General features: G+C 44.2%; 1 protein-coding gene across 1 annotated transcript; it reads right to left on the bottom strand.

Annotated features, from left to right (window-relative positions):
- Window positions 1-529: 529 nt before the first annotated feature.
- LOC135504391 (myosin-7-like) lies at window positions 530-17,035 on the bottom strand. Its single transcript, XM_064922948.1, has 42 exons — window positions 16,785-17,035; window positions 16,476-16,579; window positions 15,948-16,091; window positions 15,559-15,715; window positions 15,356-15,383; window positions 14,924-15,017; window positions 14,278-14,370; window positions 14,102-14,165; window positions 13,902-14,000; window positions 13,645-13,748; window positions 13,364-13,502; window positions 13,127-13,245; window positions 12,836-12,985; window positions 12,527-12,697; window positions 12,234-12,413; window positions 11,968-12,100; window positions 11,792-11,868; window positions 11,264-11,351; window positions 11,021-11,138; window positions 10,589-10,712; window positions 10,227-10,363; window positions 8,940-9,195; window positions 8,408-8,650; window positions 8,029-8,205; window positions 7,770-7,915; window positions 7,463-7,553; window positions 6,724-7,113; window positions 6,434-6,560; window positions 6,212-6,330; window positions 5,889-6,085; window positions 5,579-5,762; window positions 5,294-5,459; window positions 5,009-5,133; window positions 4,731-4,846; window positions 4,414-4,606; window positions 3,018-3,221; window positions 2,744-2,869; window positions 2,454-2,624; window positions 1,951-2,055; window positions 1,509-1,604; window positions 1,247-1,390; window positions 530-1,081 (listed from the first exon to the last, which is right to left on the bottom strand). The coding sequence occupies exons 1-42, from the start codon at window positions 16,882-16,884 to the stop codon at window positions 1,070-1,072; spliced, it is 5,811 nt and encodes a 1,936-aa protein (XP_064779020.1). The 5' UTR covers window positions 16,885-17,035; the 3' UTR covers window positions 530-1,069.
- Window positions 17,036-17,454: the final 419 nt, after the last annotated feature.

Genomic DNA, 17,454 nt, shown 5'->3' with positions numbered 1-17,454 from the left:
AAGGTGCTTCTCTTGCAGCATGAGGCTCCTAAACGTTGTGTCCATTCTCAGGACGTGTGGGTCTGTATGTGTATGGGCTGACCAAACAGTATAAATATTTTTACATTCAGGATGGTGAAATGTTTTCAGTGTAAACTTAAAACAATTAAAAAGCAGAAAGTAGAAAAGATAATGGACCTATATATATTTTTTTTAATAGATCTTTGAGAACTAAAAAAAAAATCAACAAAATATCCATTAAAGTCAATCTAAAATAAAGATTCTTTCATGGGTATTTTTGTTATGACATGGGACCACCACTAGCTTTAAAAACTGCAACATTGCGGGCAAGAGGGCCTCAGAAATGTGCGGTTATCGACTGCGCTGTTGAGCACGCCCACCACCTAAGCCCCAATTTGATCCAGAAAAACTGCTGGTCTGTCTGAGCCCTTCTCAGAGAGGGGGTTTGTTCATCATACACAGGTATCACCGCCACCCTCTAACTTCATTTTGTTAAGCGAATGAGAAAAAAAAACAGAACAACTTTGAATCTGTCTTGTCTCTTTATTTAAGTGTTTTTACTCACATTACATGGATATAGGTTATACAATGTATTATTGTTGACAGTGAACAGTCATGTTAAAGGACATTTTAGTATTTCAGCTTTTAACAAGGCATTGGCTTGTGTTGGTCTATCACAAATTTTTGCTATTTGAACACACACTAGTCAAAAAACACTTAAAGGCCCAGTGCAGTCAAGTTTTTAAATATATTTCCACAGTGCGATTGGAATAATACTGTGAAATTGTGATAATGTCCCTTTTAGTGTAGGAGCTGTTTGAAAAGGCCACCTGAAATTACAGCCTGTTTTGGTCAGATGAGTTTTGGCCTGCCTGGTGACATCACCAGGTGGTAAAGTAGTTAATAGACCAATAAGGAGTTCCAAACTTCTGTGTCTTTCTGACCATTTGAATTGAAGAAAAAACACACAGTAAGGATTTGATATTGAGATAAAGGTTGCGTTGGACCTTTAACACACATTGCAGTCATCTGATAGAGTTTCGTACAGGAACACTACCAGGCTTCCATTTCATTCTGCAATCTGGAAAGACAAGCAAGGTTGAAAGGGGGATACCTAGTCGGTTGTACAACTGAATGCATACAACTGAAATGTGTCTTCAGCATTTAACCCAACCCCTCTGAAGCGCTAGCCATGGACATAAACACATTATAAAGTGAGTTTAACTAAACTGAAATCAGGGCTCACCTTGGCTGGCCCTGGGTCCCGGGTGCGCACAGTCACACGCAGTTTGTTGACCTGAGTCTCCACCATGTCTGCCCTCTCCTCTGCATTGTCCAGCTTATGAACCATCTTCCTGTACTTTGTGACATTGCAGTTCACCTGCTCCTCCTAGTGGGGAGAGAGGGAAATTACTTAATATTACAAAATGTCAATTTATTGTTCAGTAATGGTAAGAGATTGTTGGTTCAGATGGGCTGTTGTGTGTGACTGAACCTATAATACTCACCGCCTCCTCAGCCAGCCTCTTGTAGCTCTTGACTTTAGCCTGCAGCTTGTCAATGAGTTCCTGCATTCTCAGCAGGTTCTTCCTGTCCTCCTCAGCCTAAACAAACAGCAGCAAACACTCAATAATGGACTGTCAAGGCATCTACTACCTTAATTGTCCCCAATCATCTGTTGATGCAGTGAAAGTGGTCCACAACTGCTTTTATTCTTCTGGTTCAACTACAACATGTTGCTATGAAAGGGGGGTACTGTGTAGGTGGGCAGCAGTGGAGGCTGCTGAGGGAAGGAAGGCTCATAATAATGGCTGCAGTGGAGCGTACTGGAGTGAATGGAATAGTATCCAGCACATGTTTGATAGTATTCGCTCCATTCCAGCCATTATTATGAGCCGTCCTCCCCTCAGCAGCCTCCAAGGGTGGGCACTGACTGCTGTGGTTGTTTACCTGGTAGGAGAGCTCCTTGACCCTCCTCTCATATTTGCGTACTCCCTTCTGAAACTCTTCACTCTTCTTCTGCTCACACAACAGCTCACTCTCCAGATCCCTCATCTGTGGGTCACAGAGGTTGGTCAGTTAGCTATTCATTGATGTCGATGTTGTGCTGTGTGAAATCCATTACTCCAATATACATTTTATTAAATGTTTAAGGGATTCGCTTTTTTTGAAAAGTGAGGCAAGCGAACCCCCCAAAAAGTAGACCTTGTTAAAATACTATAGAAGCCTTGCAACCTAATCATGAGATGTTAGCCTCTTGGGAAGGCTGGAAGATAGTTCATAGTTCATAGTTCAGCCATAATCAAAGATTAAGTTGTGCATCTTTTTGCTGGAAGCATGAGGACATTATTTTTGCTCTAATTGTGCAATTTTTCAGTAAAATGTTTACAATTTCAGAAGTGAAGATATTTAATTGAATTTGCATGGCTTATTCACTTTAATGTGAACCTCACCCTGATCTCCAGCTTCTGGATCTGTTTCTTCCCTCCTTTGAGGGCGATCTGCTCTGCCTCATCCAGCTGGAGCTGCAGGTCCTTGATGGTCTGCTCCATATTCTTCTTCATCCTCTCCAGGTGAGAGCTGGTGTCCTGCTCCTTCTTCAGCTCCTCTGCCATCATGGCTGCCTGGACAGGAGACGAGGGGAAATATCACAACCATAGTTTCAAAATGGACTGGTTGCCTCATCACACAATTAAAGCATTGAATATTGTGAGATCAGGGAGTCATTGTCGAGGTAACTCACATCTGTGATGGCCTTCTTGGCTTTTTCCTCTGCATTACGGCACTCCTGTTCTGCCTCATCCACCTCTCCAGCCATCATGGACAGGTCACTCTCCATCTTTTTCTTATGGTTGATCAGGCTTGTGTTCTGTTCAAGCAGAATAAAATACTAGGGTTTCTATGTGGCTAAGATATATCCAACAATCCTGTAACAATGTACATCCTTCAAACCTTTCATCCTCTCATCCATCCCTATGTCAGGCCCTAACCAGCCAGTTCCCTGAGGCGTCTCCTACCTGGGCATGCAGCAGGTTGACTCTCTCAGTGGCCTCCAGCAGTTCATGTTCGGCCATCTTGCGTCCGCGGTCAGTCTGCTCCACCACGGTGCATAGCTCCTGCACCTCGGCCACCAGCAGGTTGTTCCTGTGCTCCGTCAGGCCCCACTGCTCCTTCAGCTCCTCATTCTGGTGGATGCGGCCGTCCAGCTTCAACTGCAGGTCCTGTGGACCCCATCAGACAACAGTGGTTAATGGTCACTGAACAAATGGTTTATTAATAATGATTCATATAATTCTTGCCTACTTAACACATTTTTTCTTTAGTTTTTTGCTAAAAAAGTAATGTGTAGTTCCAGTAGTCAGCTACACAGCGACATGGCAAAAAACAAACTACTGAAAACACTACCAAGATTTGATTTGAGTTCAACTACCAGTGGTGTAAAGTACTTAATTGAAAATACTTTAAAGTACTACTTTAGTAGTTGTTTGGGGGTCTGTACTAGTTATATTTTTTACAACTTTTACTCCCATACGTATATGTTGGGATATGTACTTTTTACTCCCATACAGTTATCCCTGACACCCAAAAGTACTTGTTACATTTCAAATGCTCAGGCAGGACAGCCATATTGTTCAATTCACGCACCTATCAATATAACGTTTTGTCATCCCTACTGCCTTTGATTTGTTCGTATGGGTTACGTTCAGATGAGTCCCGTGACATTTGTGGGAATCGTAGAGCAAAATGGAGAACACCATTGTGTTTGTGAGAGTCTTCCCTGTCCATAGAGTTCGGACACTACAGACGTTTTCGTGAAAAGACCATTTTTTGGGATGTCTCATGGTCTGACAAACACCGCTGTAGCTCGGCCACCTTGCACCGAAAATGTGGAAGGATGACATAGGAGGATGTGGTGGATTGAGAGACAACCCATGCAAAAACACTGATATCTCCAGCTTAAACTGATAGACATTGATGGGGATTTCTTTATTATATTACTTAGATTGAGACATGGGTGGATCAATAGACTTAAGGATTAAAAGAAGATACTTTTAGACTTTTACTCAAGTCTTATTTTACTGGGTGACTTTCACATGAGTCAATTTCAATTAGGGTATCTTTACTGTTACTCAAGTATGACAATTGAGTCCTTTTCCACCACTGTCATCTTCCACCAAGCTACTGCAGAATGTAGTTAAATTACTAGCTGAACTACTCCAACACTTGTTGTCTCACCTATCTTAAGATGAATGCATTAATTGTAAGTCACTCTGGATAAGAGCATTTGATGTCTAAAATGTAAAATATCTACCCTAAGTATAAATTGTGTTTCCTTACACGTGTTGTTTGTGTGAAGAATCTATGACAATGTTGATCATTTAAAAGCATGAATTGTGTTAGTTCTCCACTGGCCTTAATCTGGCCCTGCAGGTGGTGCAGTAGTCTCTGGGACTCGGCAGCATGGCGGTTGGCATGGTTCAGCTGGACCTCCATCTCGTTCATGTCTCCCTCCATCTTCTCCTTCAGCCGTACTGCCTCGTTCCTGGACCTTGCCTCGGTCTCCAGGGTTGTCTGCAGGGACTCCAGGGAGCGCTGGTGGTTCCGGCTGCAGGTAAAGTGACAAAAAGGCTGCTTAGAGAGAGGAGCCTAAAACACCATCATGAAAAATGACAAATCTGTGCTGCTTTTAAAAGCATACTGGAAAACTATCATGGATCATGAGTCCTTACCGGAGGCTGTCAATTTCCTCGTCCTTTTCGGCTATCTTCCTGTCGACCTCAGTCTTGAACTGGTTCAGCTCCAGTTGGACACGTAGGGTCTTGCTCTCCTCATGCTCAAGGGTGCCCTGACTCAGAGCAATAGAACAGTGTCACATTTAGCGGCGTTACAGGGTCACACCAACCTTAACACCCCTGTCAGATCACTCCTCTCAGGTTTCCACTGGTCTCTCTGTACCCTTGTTGTAAGAATAGACACTTTCCAACCACAGTCAGTTCTGTGTGCTCACCTCAGCTTCCTCCAGAGCAGCCTTGATGTCACTCTTCTCAACATCCAGAACCTTCTTCATCCTCTCCAGCTCATGGATGGTCTTCCCACCCTGGCTGGTCTGGTCAGCTAGGTCCGCTATCTCCTCTGGGGAAACAAATAACACTATGGGTTAGATAGACAGGCCTTTGTGTTCACTCTTGTGACGTTTATTAGCATTGTCTTAAAACAGGTGGCGTCACTCCTACAACCACGCTCTTCCCTCAAACGACAATGGTTTATTGGTATTATTTAGAGCAGTGTTTACCTTGCAGGTTCTTGTTTTCCCGTTTGAGTGTCTCCAGGTGGTCTATGGCCTCCTCGTAGGAGTTATTCAACTTGAAGCGTTCAGTGCTCAGGCTGCGAGACTCCTTCTGAGAGCTCTCCAGCTCCGACTGGCAGTCCTCATACTTCTGCCTCCACTCTGACAGCACCTGCAGCATTTTACATTGTCAGTACTCATGTTTAGGACTTATTGTGCACAAGGGTTGTCATGCAAATGTGAAAATCCTTCTTTTGACGACTTACTAATGCTTATGGGCTCACTGCTTACCTTGTCAAAGTTGCGTTGTCTCTTGTCCAGGGCAAGGGCAGCAGCATTGGAGTGCTCCAGGTCCACCATCAGGTCTTCGATTTCGGTCTGCAGACGGTGCTTGGTTTTCTCCAGAGAGGAGCATTTAGCATGAGATGTCTCCACTGCCTCTTCAGTGTTCTGTAGACGCACCGCCAGCTTCTTCCTTTAAGGTCACAGTCAGGGGTTAACATGAAAGTTTATCAGAAGAGCAATAAGCCAGTATTGTTCGAAAGCTTTTTTCACTCTAATTTATGTAGACAAACAGATCATTTGAGAGCATCAGACTTACTTTGTTTCCTCCAGCTCCTCAGTCCTCTGGATGGCATCAAACTCATACTTGGTCCTCCACTGAGCCACCTCAGCATTGGCCTTGACTAGGGCCTGCTGCAGCTCAGATTTGGCCTCCTGCTCCTGCTCATACTGCTCCCTAAGCAGGTCACAGTCATGTCTGGAGGACTGGAGGGCATGGGCCAGGGCATTCTTAGCCTGGGACAGACAAGAAAGAAATCACATCATTCATACTCTTGTTATGGGGTCTGACAGGAAAAAGCCTTTAATATTTTTACATATCAGGTTGATCACTTAATATTTGACTTAAGTGTGACCTCTGACCTTGTTCTCCTCCTCCAGCTGTTTTTTCAGTTCCTCAGAATTCTGGCTGAAGGAGATCTTAGTGCGCTGCAGCTGACTGACCATAGCCTCCCGCTCCTCCAGCCTACGACTGTACTCAGCTACACACAGAGAGAGAGAGAGACAAAGAGAGATACATTTGGTGAGTTTCCCAAGGTCGGTTGACCTTCTGCCATGCCGTGCCGTGGCCCGTGTGACCCTTACAGCTCTCAGTGACAGCGCAGGCTCTCTGGTTGCTGATGTCAGTAAGTTGTCTCTGGAGCTCCTGTACTTTGGCCCGGGCCTCGTTCATCTGATCCTCATACAGATGACACATCTTCTCTGTGGTAGCCTGTTATTAAGCAAAACTCTGCCTTAGCATACATGACATAAAACTCAGTATTTTCTAACTTCTCATACTGTTGCAATTCAGATCATCCCAACTATCCTTGTGTCTGGGACACTGAGGAGACCGCCACATCTCAGTGACCAGATGAACCCTCTCACCCCCTCACCTTGGACTTGGAGAGGCGCTCCAGGTTAGAAGCCAGGTCCTCGGCTTCCATCCTGTACTCTGCCTTTTCCTTCTCCAGCTTCTGTTTGACGCGCTGTAGCATATCAATCTGCCCGCCAAGCTCTGCCACGCTGTCAGCGTGCTTCCTCCTCAGGGCGGCCGCTGTGGCCTCGTGGTGAAGCCCCGCCTCCTCCAAGTCTCTCCTCATCTTCAGGAAGTCCTGCTCGCGCTTCTTGTTCATGGCGATCTGGGCGGCCGAGGCCCCGCCTGCCTCCTCCAGCCTCTCACTCAGTTCCTCCAGCTCCCGGGACACGTCGCCACGCTGCTTTTCTGCCTTGGTCCTCCACAGCCTCTCCGCCTCCAACTCCTCCTCCACTTCCTCGATACGAGTCTGAGGGAGAGGCAGGGGAACATTTACATGAGCAATTTAGTAACACCTTATCCTCCAATGGAGATGTCTTTATAAGTGCTAAATGTCCTTTTATCTTCTGTATTTTGTTGTTTTTGATTACGCATAGATGTACATAGATGTGATGCATTATAGATGACTCCAAAGGAAATACCATGTTTAACTATGACCGCATTTAGTGTTGAAAAACTGGTGGTCTACAATGTAGCTTTTAAAATCTTTTTTTGTTTTGTTGGTATGGTCAACTATTGTATCATTGTGGAGTGATGCTTTAATACATTTTTCTAACTAACTTTACAAAAGAAGAGAATACAGAGGCAGATACACATACTTGCAATTCCTTTATTTTCTTTTGGAGTTGAATGACTAGGGCTTGCTCATCTTTTACCTTCGAACTGAACTGACTCATTTCAAAGTCTCTTCTGTACAGGGGGAGATAGTGAGGAGTCAGAGGACTAGACGGTACAAAAAATATTTAACATAGATAAACATTTCACTGTAAAATGCTGATAAGTGATTCATTTGCACACTAATTGACAGTCAGTAAGTAGTGTATTTATACTTGGTCAGTTAACAAGGATTTCACAGACCACTTATAAAGGCCTTATTAACTAACAGATTGAAGAGATGATTCTCACTTCTTGAGTTTCTCCTCCAGCTGCTGCTTGTCATTCTCCAGGTCCATGACAGACTCCATGGACAGCTTCAAATCCCCCTCCAGCTTACGCTTGATCCGCTCCAGATCCATACGCACCTTCTTCTCCTGCTCCAGGGAACCTTCCAACTTGGGGGGTTACATCAGTATAAGATATCTCATATTGCTGTGTGTTTAACTAAGGAGATAGTTGGGTTACTGTTCAAGGTGAAAGTGTGTATTTTTCATGCCCCTTTACTCACATCGTCCACTTGCTGCTCCAGCTTGATCTTGGCCTTGCTCAGCACGTTGACCTTGTCCTCCTCGACCTGTAGGTCAGTCAGGGCCTGCTGGTGGGCCTCCTGCAGAGCCTTCTTCTCCTTGGTCAGGCTCAGGATGGACTCGTCCAGAACACCAATTTCCTCCATCAGGTTCTTCACCTGAGGAAAGACAGGGGGAACAAACAATGTGGAACAAATAACATATCAGAAAAAAGGAAGAAATATACCAGCAATGTGAGAAATAATCTCTGATATATAATATACACGGTACAGTAAATGAACTGCCCAGGTAAAGCCAAGAGGTTAACAGAAATGCTGAATAATGTCTCTGCAAGCAGTGAGCCACCATTCCCCTGCTCACTTTGTTCTCCGTGCCACGTCTCTCCTTCTCCACCTTGGCCAGGGTGATCTCCACGTCGTCGATATCTTTCTTCAGCTCTGCACACTCGTCCTCCAGCTTGCGTTTCTTGGCAGTCAGGCTGGCGTTCATCTCCTCCTCGTCTTCCAGTCTCTCCATCAGCTCTTTGATCTTGGTCTCCAGCTGCAGCTTGGCCTTGATCAGCAGGTCACAGCGGTCTTCTGCATCCGCCATGTTGTCCTGCTCCTGAGGTCAGGGGTGACACAGAGACTTCCTGTTTAGTACTTCCCCTTAGCATCTCTTATCTTGATTTATTGCCTAATCGTCTCTGGTCGATTCTTATTAAGTCTACATTAATCTTGTCTCATCATATTGTCTTCATCTTTACTGATCCTGTCTCATCATATTGTCTTCATCTTTACTAATCCTGTCTCATCATATTGTCTTCATCTTTACTAATCCTGTCTCATCAATCCTCATCTTAATGTTATTCCGTTGTACAGTGTGTTCTCTGATATCATCTGTAAACACTCACTGCCTGCAGCTGCAGGGCCAGGTCGTTCTTCTCCTGGATCAGGGCCACCTGTCTCTCCTCCACCTCCTTGCGCTTGGTCTCTGACTTGCCAAACGCCTCCTTCAGCTTGGCAAACTCCTCCTTGAGGGCGGCCAGCTCCTTCTCGGCCGTGGCACTCCTCAGGAGAGGCCGGAGCTTGAAGAACAGCATCATCCATGGCCAGTTCTTCACCGCTGCAAAAGCACGGATGTTCCACTGGATCACCTCTATAGCCTCTCTGTGGAGGTAGAGGGGGAAGGCATTCAGGGTTACACAGGTGAATGAGGTGAATGATTTGTGTGCACTAAGGTGATGAAGTAAGTTGTATTTTCCGAATGACCTTTGAGACTGAACGGGAAAGGGAAAATACTTCAACATATGGCTGATTTGATTAGGGATAGAGAAGTGAGAGGATAACACATTTACAGTGTGTATTAGTAGAGCTTTTTGGAAATGGGCTGTGAAGCAGTAGACCATAAAGGTAGCTAGAATTCCTTGTCCTATGGCTTTCCACCCTTACACTTGTGTCCAATGAACTAGTCATGTTGGTGGGCTGGTGGCGTGGTCCAGATTCCTCCCTTCCTTCTGTTCTAAATTAGATCTGTGTGTGCCCTGCTTACCAAATATGGCCCAGTGAGCGCTGGTCATTGGATCATTTGCTTTACAATAGCGGGTGCTATGACACAGCAAGCATTCCAGACGGGGAAATAAATCAATAGTGAATCCCAGGAAAAGCAAGGCAGAGACTCACTGTGGGCCAGACAAAGGTCAGGTAGAGGTCCTTTATTATATGAAACTCCAGCCCTCTGTGAAACCGAAGACTTAATCCCTTATCACCTGACAAGTTATTCCAGCTATGTGGGGGCTCTAAACTCCAGGCTCCATGGACAAAAGGGGGCCGGGGGAGAATGCGTTATTATTAATACGAGGCTGGGCTGGAGGACATGACAGCTGCTGTTACTGATCTTTAAGGGCCATGTGTCAACCCCTCCTGTTTTTGTAAGCACCATTTGCACCCGGAGGTTATAACGGGCTATTTCCACAAGGACCACACACACACACACACACAATGTAAAGCAAGCAAGTGCTGACACACGCTCGCCACACTCCACGCATGCCATGTACATACCGACAAACCTGAGGGCAAATACACACACTAACCCACACAAAACACTACTAAATAACCTTGTCAATAAACATGTTTTGGGTTGGGCCTGAAAACTCACGACACGGCAGTCCCAGTGGAACCGTCTGACCTGTGTTACCTACCTCTTGTCCATCATCCTCCGTCTCTCCATCCTCATGAGTTTGCCCCGCAGCATAGCCTGCAGCAGGGTAAGGATCTCCGATAGCCTTTCATCCCTCATGTCCTCCAGCAGGCCCAGCAGCCCTGCCTTGAAAAACACCTGAGGACACCCAGACCATACTGTCAGTTATAGTGGATCTCTCTAAGTCTGCCCCAATACACATGAACATACTGTCTGTTTCTGTCAACAACCGATGAGGAGTGGCCATACTATAAGCTTCAGCCCCAACACAAGGCACACCTGGAGATGAGAGCTCAAAACACAAGGGTATCTCTCAGCTGCAAACTCGTCCAGGTGCACTAGTGCCAGTCATACAGTATCCACCTTGGTGATTCCAAACTTGTACTGGTTGTGGTCTATGTCCAGGGAGCCCAGCAGCTTCTCCACAGCCTTCCTGCTGTCCACAAAGGAGTCCTCTGGGGTCGCCATAGGGTTCAGGATACGATAGCTGCACAGGACAGAACACACAGCAGGGAAGACAAAGAAAGTCATTTATTCTGCACATTATTGCCATCTTGATAACGAGACGGTCCACACGTGTTTTGCTGCGTTCACAATGGCAGTCCAATTCTGATTTTGTTTTTCTCCACAAATTGGTCATTTGACCAATCACATCAGATCTTTTTCAGAGCTGATCTGATTTGTCAAAAAAACAATTAGTTACAAAAAGATCAGAATTAGGCTTCCTGTCTAAATACAGCCTTTGTGTGTCTGTATGTTAAAGTTCAACATTGTCCAGAGAGGTGCTGTGCCCACCGCTGTTTGAACTCTGCATATAGGATTCGGTTAGGGAAGCCCTTCCTGCAGATACGGATTCCCTCCAGTACTCCGTTACACCGCAACTGGTGGAGGACCTGGAATGGGTCCAAGCCCCCTGGGATAAAGAGGACAGAAAGAATCAATCTTGCAGCACTGAGACACCTAGCAGCAGGGATGGAGCCAACGGTGACAGGGTGAAGTCAGTTGTATTAAAGCTTTAGATATGTCATAATCCATTACCTGGAGTCTTTGACTCATTGGGGATAATGCATCGCACAAAGTGAGGCTGGGTGCTGCGTAGGTTGGCCATCAGTTTGTTCAGATTTTCCTGCAAATGGGCAGATTGGCAGAACGTGGATATGATTTATAATTCAATCAGTAAGTAAAAGTGTCTTAGTTGATAAATCCCACAAATCCTTTTGATCCAATCCTGTACCTCACCTAAAACAACAATGTGTTGAGGGAACATTACATTAAGGAAGTGAGGGTGCTCTTCTCCAAGGTGTGTCTTACCTCATCCTCGTTCTCAGTCAGAGGCATGAAAGAGTGGAGGTAGCACAGACTTAAAGTGATGTTCATGAGTTGAGTTACCTAAACATCACTGCAAGTCTTAACTACTTCCCTCTCAACTCAGGCACGTCACCGTGACATCAGGAAAACAACAGAGCACATTTAAATACTTCCCTTCTTCTGATCTTTACTAAACAATATGACACTTTGACACACTCTTGTAATGCCCGTCTGTCTCTACCTCCCTCTTATACACACCTTGTGAAGCTGTGACACAGTCTGGAAGGAGACCCCTTTCTTCCTCTTTCCTCTGGCCTCGGTCTTTGGATCAGCAGCTGGAAGATCAAACCGTGGAATCACGAGAACTTCATTTCCCCATTTACTGTAGTTTCACTTTCAAATATGTGAGGATATAAAGTTGAAAAAAAAAATACCTGCATCACTACTGATGAAGTTCTCAAAGAGGCTTGCCAACAGTTTATTAGATGACTTCTGGAAGCAGGTGACTATTGTCTCATTTAAGGGATCTTTATTTTTGTCCAGCCATCCACTGATGTTGTATGGTACCTGGAGAGGGGCGGAGAGAGAGGGAGGGTCAACAATGACATCCAATAGATTTGTATAAAAGTAAATGTCTCAAATGAACCGTGGGTAGAAACACACCCATTCCACACACAACAGCACAGACTGGAAGACTTACCACTCCTGCATAGTGCACCAGCTCAAAGTGGGTCTCATATTTGCGTTTCTTGTCAAGCCGCGGCTTGAGGAAGTTGGGAGACTTGCCCACGTGGTTGTCATACAGCTTGGTCTTAAAGCTGACATCAGTGGCCTTTGGAAACATGCATTCTTCCTCCAGGATGGACAGTATTCCCATGGACTGCAGGAAACACACAGAGTATAATATCACACACACATACAACCCCCCCCCAACATCGTCAGTTTCCTCAGCTCTAGCCCCTTATTTAAATGGCTGAGATAAGAGACACATACCTTCTCTATGAGGTTGATACAGGCTTGTAGGTCCAGGCCAAAGTCTATAAAGGTCCAGTCAATACCCTCCCTCTTATACTCCTCCTGCTCCAGGATGAACATGTGGTGGTTGAAATACTGTTGCAGTTTCTCATTGGTGAAGTTGATACACAGCTGCTCAAAGTTGTTGAACTTGAGCGGAGAACGGAGAGATGGGAAAGGGGGGGTAGAAAAGAAGGATAGGTTTATGTGCCGAAACAGTCTGGAGAAAGACCATATCAAATCATGCAGAGTTTGGTCGGGAACAGGCTTTATAATGTGTAGGCCTACCGCGAAGATCTCAAACCCTGCAATGTCCAGCACACCGATGAAGAACTGCCGAGGCAGTGCCGTGTAGAGGCTGTTGTTAATCCGGCCCACCATCCACTTGAACATGCGGTCGTAGGTGGATTTGGCTAGAGCACCAACTGAATAGTTCACCTACACAAAGGAAACAGATAGCTGTTACAGTATATCACAGACTCAGAAAACAATATTGGTAATGTGAATAATCTTTCCTTTACGTCCATAATACCTTCTTGTTCTATGGGTGTTTTACAGAGACAGAGAAAGAGAGCTCACCTGCTCAACAGTCTGGCCCTTAATGATGTACTCGTTCCCCACTTTGACCCGAGGGTGCAGCAGTCCTTTGATGAGGTCAGCTGAACTGATCCCCATCAGGTAGGAGGCTTTGTCAGCACCTGAAGAGCAAAGCACATACATACACACTGTATGTATTGGGTGGTGTCCTATATTGACACTGTTACGAGTAAATATATTCTATTCATGTTCCATTAAGTAAATGGAATTGGGACTCACTTTCAGTGCCGTCAGCTTCTGCTTGCTCCTCTCTCTGAACTGTCTTGAACTTCATGTTGCCAAAGTGCATGATGGCCCCCACTATTTTATAGCAGCCATACTTCTCCTCAGGAGTAAAGCCCAGACTGTCCATAGCATGCTGAGGGAGGGGTCAGGGAGGGAGAGAGACAGAGACTAGAGAGTTAGGAGAAAACAGACAGGATAGAGAGACACACAATAGAGATGGAACTCAACATAGCAGAGAGAAGGAAAGAGCATTCGTAGAAAGAGGCAGAGCTTACATCTGTGGCCAACAGTTCCTCTTCGTCATTCACGTTCTCCACTTTTGTCACACCCTGGGAGCAGAAGTGGTAGTCGAAGGGATTGGTGGAAATCAACAAAATGTCTGGAAGATCAACGAGAAGACATCATGTTAAAGTCATGGGACACTTAGAGAACTCTGAACTGATAAAACTATTGGGATAGATATTTTCTCATTTAATGTATCCATTGCTAAATATGCCCTTGGCTGTGATCTTTGGTTGTTGCCTTCCAATACCTTGAAGCTCTGGTTTCTTGTGAGATAAAATCTGGTAGTAGATATGGTAGCTCCTCTCTTCGGGCTGCTGAAAGACTACTCTGGACTTCTCCAGAAGATCTACACATGGTGACAGTGCAGAGGAGGTTTGCATTGGCCTGGAAGATTACTGTTGGATGTGAAAACCTCAATTCTACATGGTGTGATGTCAGACAGCTTACATATGTCAATATCAGCAGAGGCCAGTTTCCCTGTAGGGCCGAAGTGGATCCTGATGAACTTGCCCTAAGTCGAGAGAGATGAGAGAGATTCAAAACACAAAACGCACATTCTTATCCATTCTACTCAGAAGAGATGTCGAGTCCATCTGTGTAGTGATAAATTATATGGCACTCACAAAACGGGAGGAGTTGTCGTTCCTCAGTGTTTTGGCATTACCAAAAGCCTCCATGGCGGGGTTAGCCGCAATGATCTGGTCCTCTAAGGTTCCCTGGGGAAGCAAAAGATGTGTGACTTGATGCCAATTGCTGTAAGGATGGCAACATGATTTTAAGGAAAGCACAAGGTGATTTTTCTCACTGATTGTCATGTGAAGAGATAATGTATTAGAGGGATGAACTTCCAAATAGGAATAATGTGTAACACGATGATGGAAGGAGGATAAAAACACATCTGGGTAGAAGTCAAAAAACGAAATAGGTTTTCAACTTAGATGGTCAAATAAAAAGACAGTTGCAAAAAGTAACTGGATAAAGTAGGGCGAAAAGGATGGAATAAAAAGGATGACAAAAAACAGGCATGTTTTGGGACAAGGAAGTCTGCAGGATCAGGGAGACAAACGGCAAAGGTAACTCTTTGTTTTGCAAACCAGGGAAAGCCAGGGGGAAAACTTTAGGCTACCTTCAGGTAAAATACACACAAGTAGTTATCAAATAGTCAAAATATAACAAGCCTGTCCAAAATAAAAACAAATGCAAAAAGGAATGAAAGATGAAAAGGGGGTTTAGGTTGAAAAAAAGGGTTGGGGAAGCTCTCTGCCTTACTCCTGTCTTGGCTGCATCACCCAGGGCTGCTACAATGGCAAAATACTGAATTACACGTTTCGTGTTGACTGTTTTGCCAGCACCGGATTCTCCGCTGGGAGTGGTAGACAAAAATGTATTTGAAAAAAATCAACATAATTATAATGAAAAATGTATGTACCTCACTCTGACAAGAGTGACAAAAATGAACTGTTTCCATCAGCACAGTAAATACTGTAATGCAAGAGGTCCTTGGAAGCGGTTGAAACCTAAATAATAAGCACCAAATAAATGCTTTGGCGGGAGTGTGAATTGTATGCTTTTTGTGTGAATTGTAACAATTGATTGGAATTAATACAAATTTGTAGAAAACACATTTTTCAGTTATTTGAAAACAAATACAGGCGTGTCAATCTAGTGGCCGTGTTAGAATAGAGCAGGGCTTTTACTTACGTGATGAGCATGGATTGATTCTCACAATCTATTAAGAGAACATATTGCCCAGAGTTAGCAGAAAAATAAGTATTTTTAGGCATTGTGTAAGCACTGAACATATTTTATCTAAATATAGAACATGGATTCTTAATTCCAACATGACACAGCTTCTATGTTTAGAGTGTGTATTGAGACCAAAGACTGTATTGGTTGAGACTTACTGCGCAACATATCATTGTAGGCGTTGTCAGCGATGGCATAGATATGAGGCGGGGTCTCATTGCGCCTCTTGCCTTTGTAGGCAGCGATCACATCAGACGAATAGACGGGAAGATACTTATATGGGTTGATTGTCACACAGAACAACCCAGAGTAGGTCTGCAGAGAGAGAGAGAAAGAAAGAGATGAGACAAATTGGTTGTGTGAGAGATATAGACAAGGACAGAGAGTTAAATAGAAAGGAAATTAAATAAATAAAAGGTCAAAGTATCGTGAAACTCAAAAACAAATAGGCCACATGTAGTGTGAGACACAGGGAGAGTCTCACTGGTTCAGAATAGCCTCAGTTTATCCTCCCCTCTATGGTGTGATGTACAGAACCGCGACTCACATAGATCATCCACATACTGTAGCGCCTGGTCAGATTGAAAAGCACAGAGGCTTCATTGAGGTTCGTCAGCATGGCCATGTCCTCAATCATGTCAAACTTCGGAGGGTTTGTCTGCTGAATGTCATCCTCTTTCACAACCAAAGTCTTTGAAAGAGAGGGGGGAAAAACAACAGTGTAAGCCTATAGTCAATTCATACAGTAGGAAGGTGATAATATATCACTTAATTCAAGGGACTTGAAGCACCACTGTACCACACCATATTCAACTTTTGGTACTAACATTTCATATACATTCTATTAGATCTGCAAATCTATTAAATTAAAAAATATGTAACAGTCTGTGCACTTCAGAACAAAGAGAAGTATATTTGGATTTAGCTACTGTATATCATGGACTTAATGAGGTCAGTTTCAACAAGTGTTGAAGAGTCAGTATTATGATGTCACTTTCTGCCATATTAACTACAAGACAAGTGCTAAAACTATCCTTATTATGTTCTATTCAACTGCAACAACTAGCCTACCAACCCTTCCATCTTTGGTCTCCACAGTGGCTTTGTCACCATCCAGTTCTTTGACTTCCACCTCGATGTAAGCCTCCTTCTCATTCGGGATCCAGACTCGTTTAGTACCTGAGCAAAATAATAGAACGTTTATGGGCATTTAGAGGGGCAAAAACTGAACAAAAAAATGTGCACCATCAAAACTTGCAAAACTGTAGAAAATCTAATGGTCGGATTCCATATGTTCTTGTTTTTGTTGTTGTCCATAGATAGTAGTGTATGGCAAGACAAATACAATTGTTGAACTGATGTGCATTTCTGACAGTTATCCTACCATCAAAAGCAAGGGTCCTGGCGGCCAAAGCCTCCAAATTGGTGAGACGTAGGAACGAGGCTGCATCCCCGAAATCTTTAGTTTCATTAAAGCGAGACATGGTGACAACTCCGCAGGAAAAAACAGCACCAACGCACCTACAATGAATAAGAGCAACAACTTAAACACATTGAAGACAAGCTCAAAACTGCCGGAGACGATTTGAATTGTAAAATGTGATCGTCAATAGGCCTATTATTATAAAATGATGGTTAGTTGGTGCATCTGGTATACTAACCGTTGAACGCACTGTTCACGTCTCTTTTATTGTCCTCCTCAAGGTCAGGGTTAGCGGAGCTATGTCAGACATCCCCATGTGTCCCCTTCCTCAGCAGCCTATTGGCCCGGACCGTGTGCACGAACGGTCACGAATAGCAATCTGCATTTTTATCTCTTCTCAAACCTACAGTAGGCCAGTTATTTTTAAAACAGCATTGTTTGACAGAGGATTGCGTCAATGTTTGACTTCATTCTGTCAATCATAAACTGCACATAGTCATCTCAACGTGCAGAAGATGTGCATGTTTACACTGTAAAACAATTGGAACAGCAGAGTTATTTTCTGTCCATACCATGAAACATAATGTTTTCATTCTATTTGATCATCTTTATCAGAAACATAATACGATCT

This window comes from Oncorhynchus masou, chromosome 18, assembly GCF_036934945.1.
Source record: "Oncorhynchus masou masou isolate Uvic2021 chromosome 18, UVic_Omas_1.1, whole genome shotgun sequence".
NCBI classification, from domain to species: Eukaryota; Metazoa; Chordata; class Actinopteri; order Salmoniformes; family Salmonidae; genus Oncorhynchus; species Oncorhynchus masou.
This window is presented reverse-complemented; position numbering and strand designations above follow the sequence as displayed.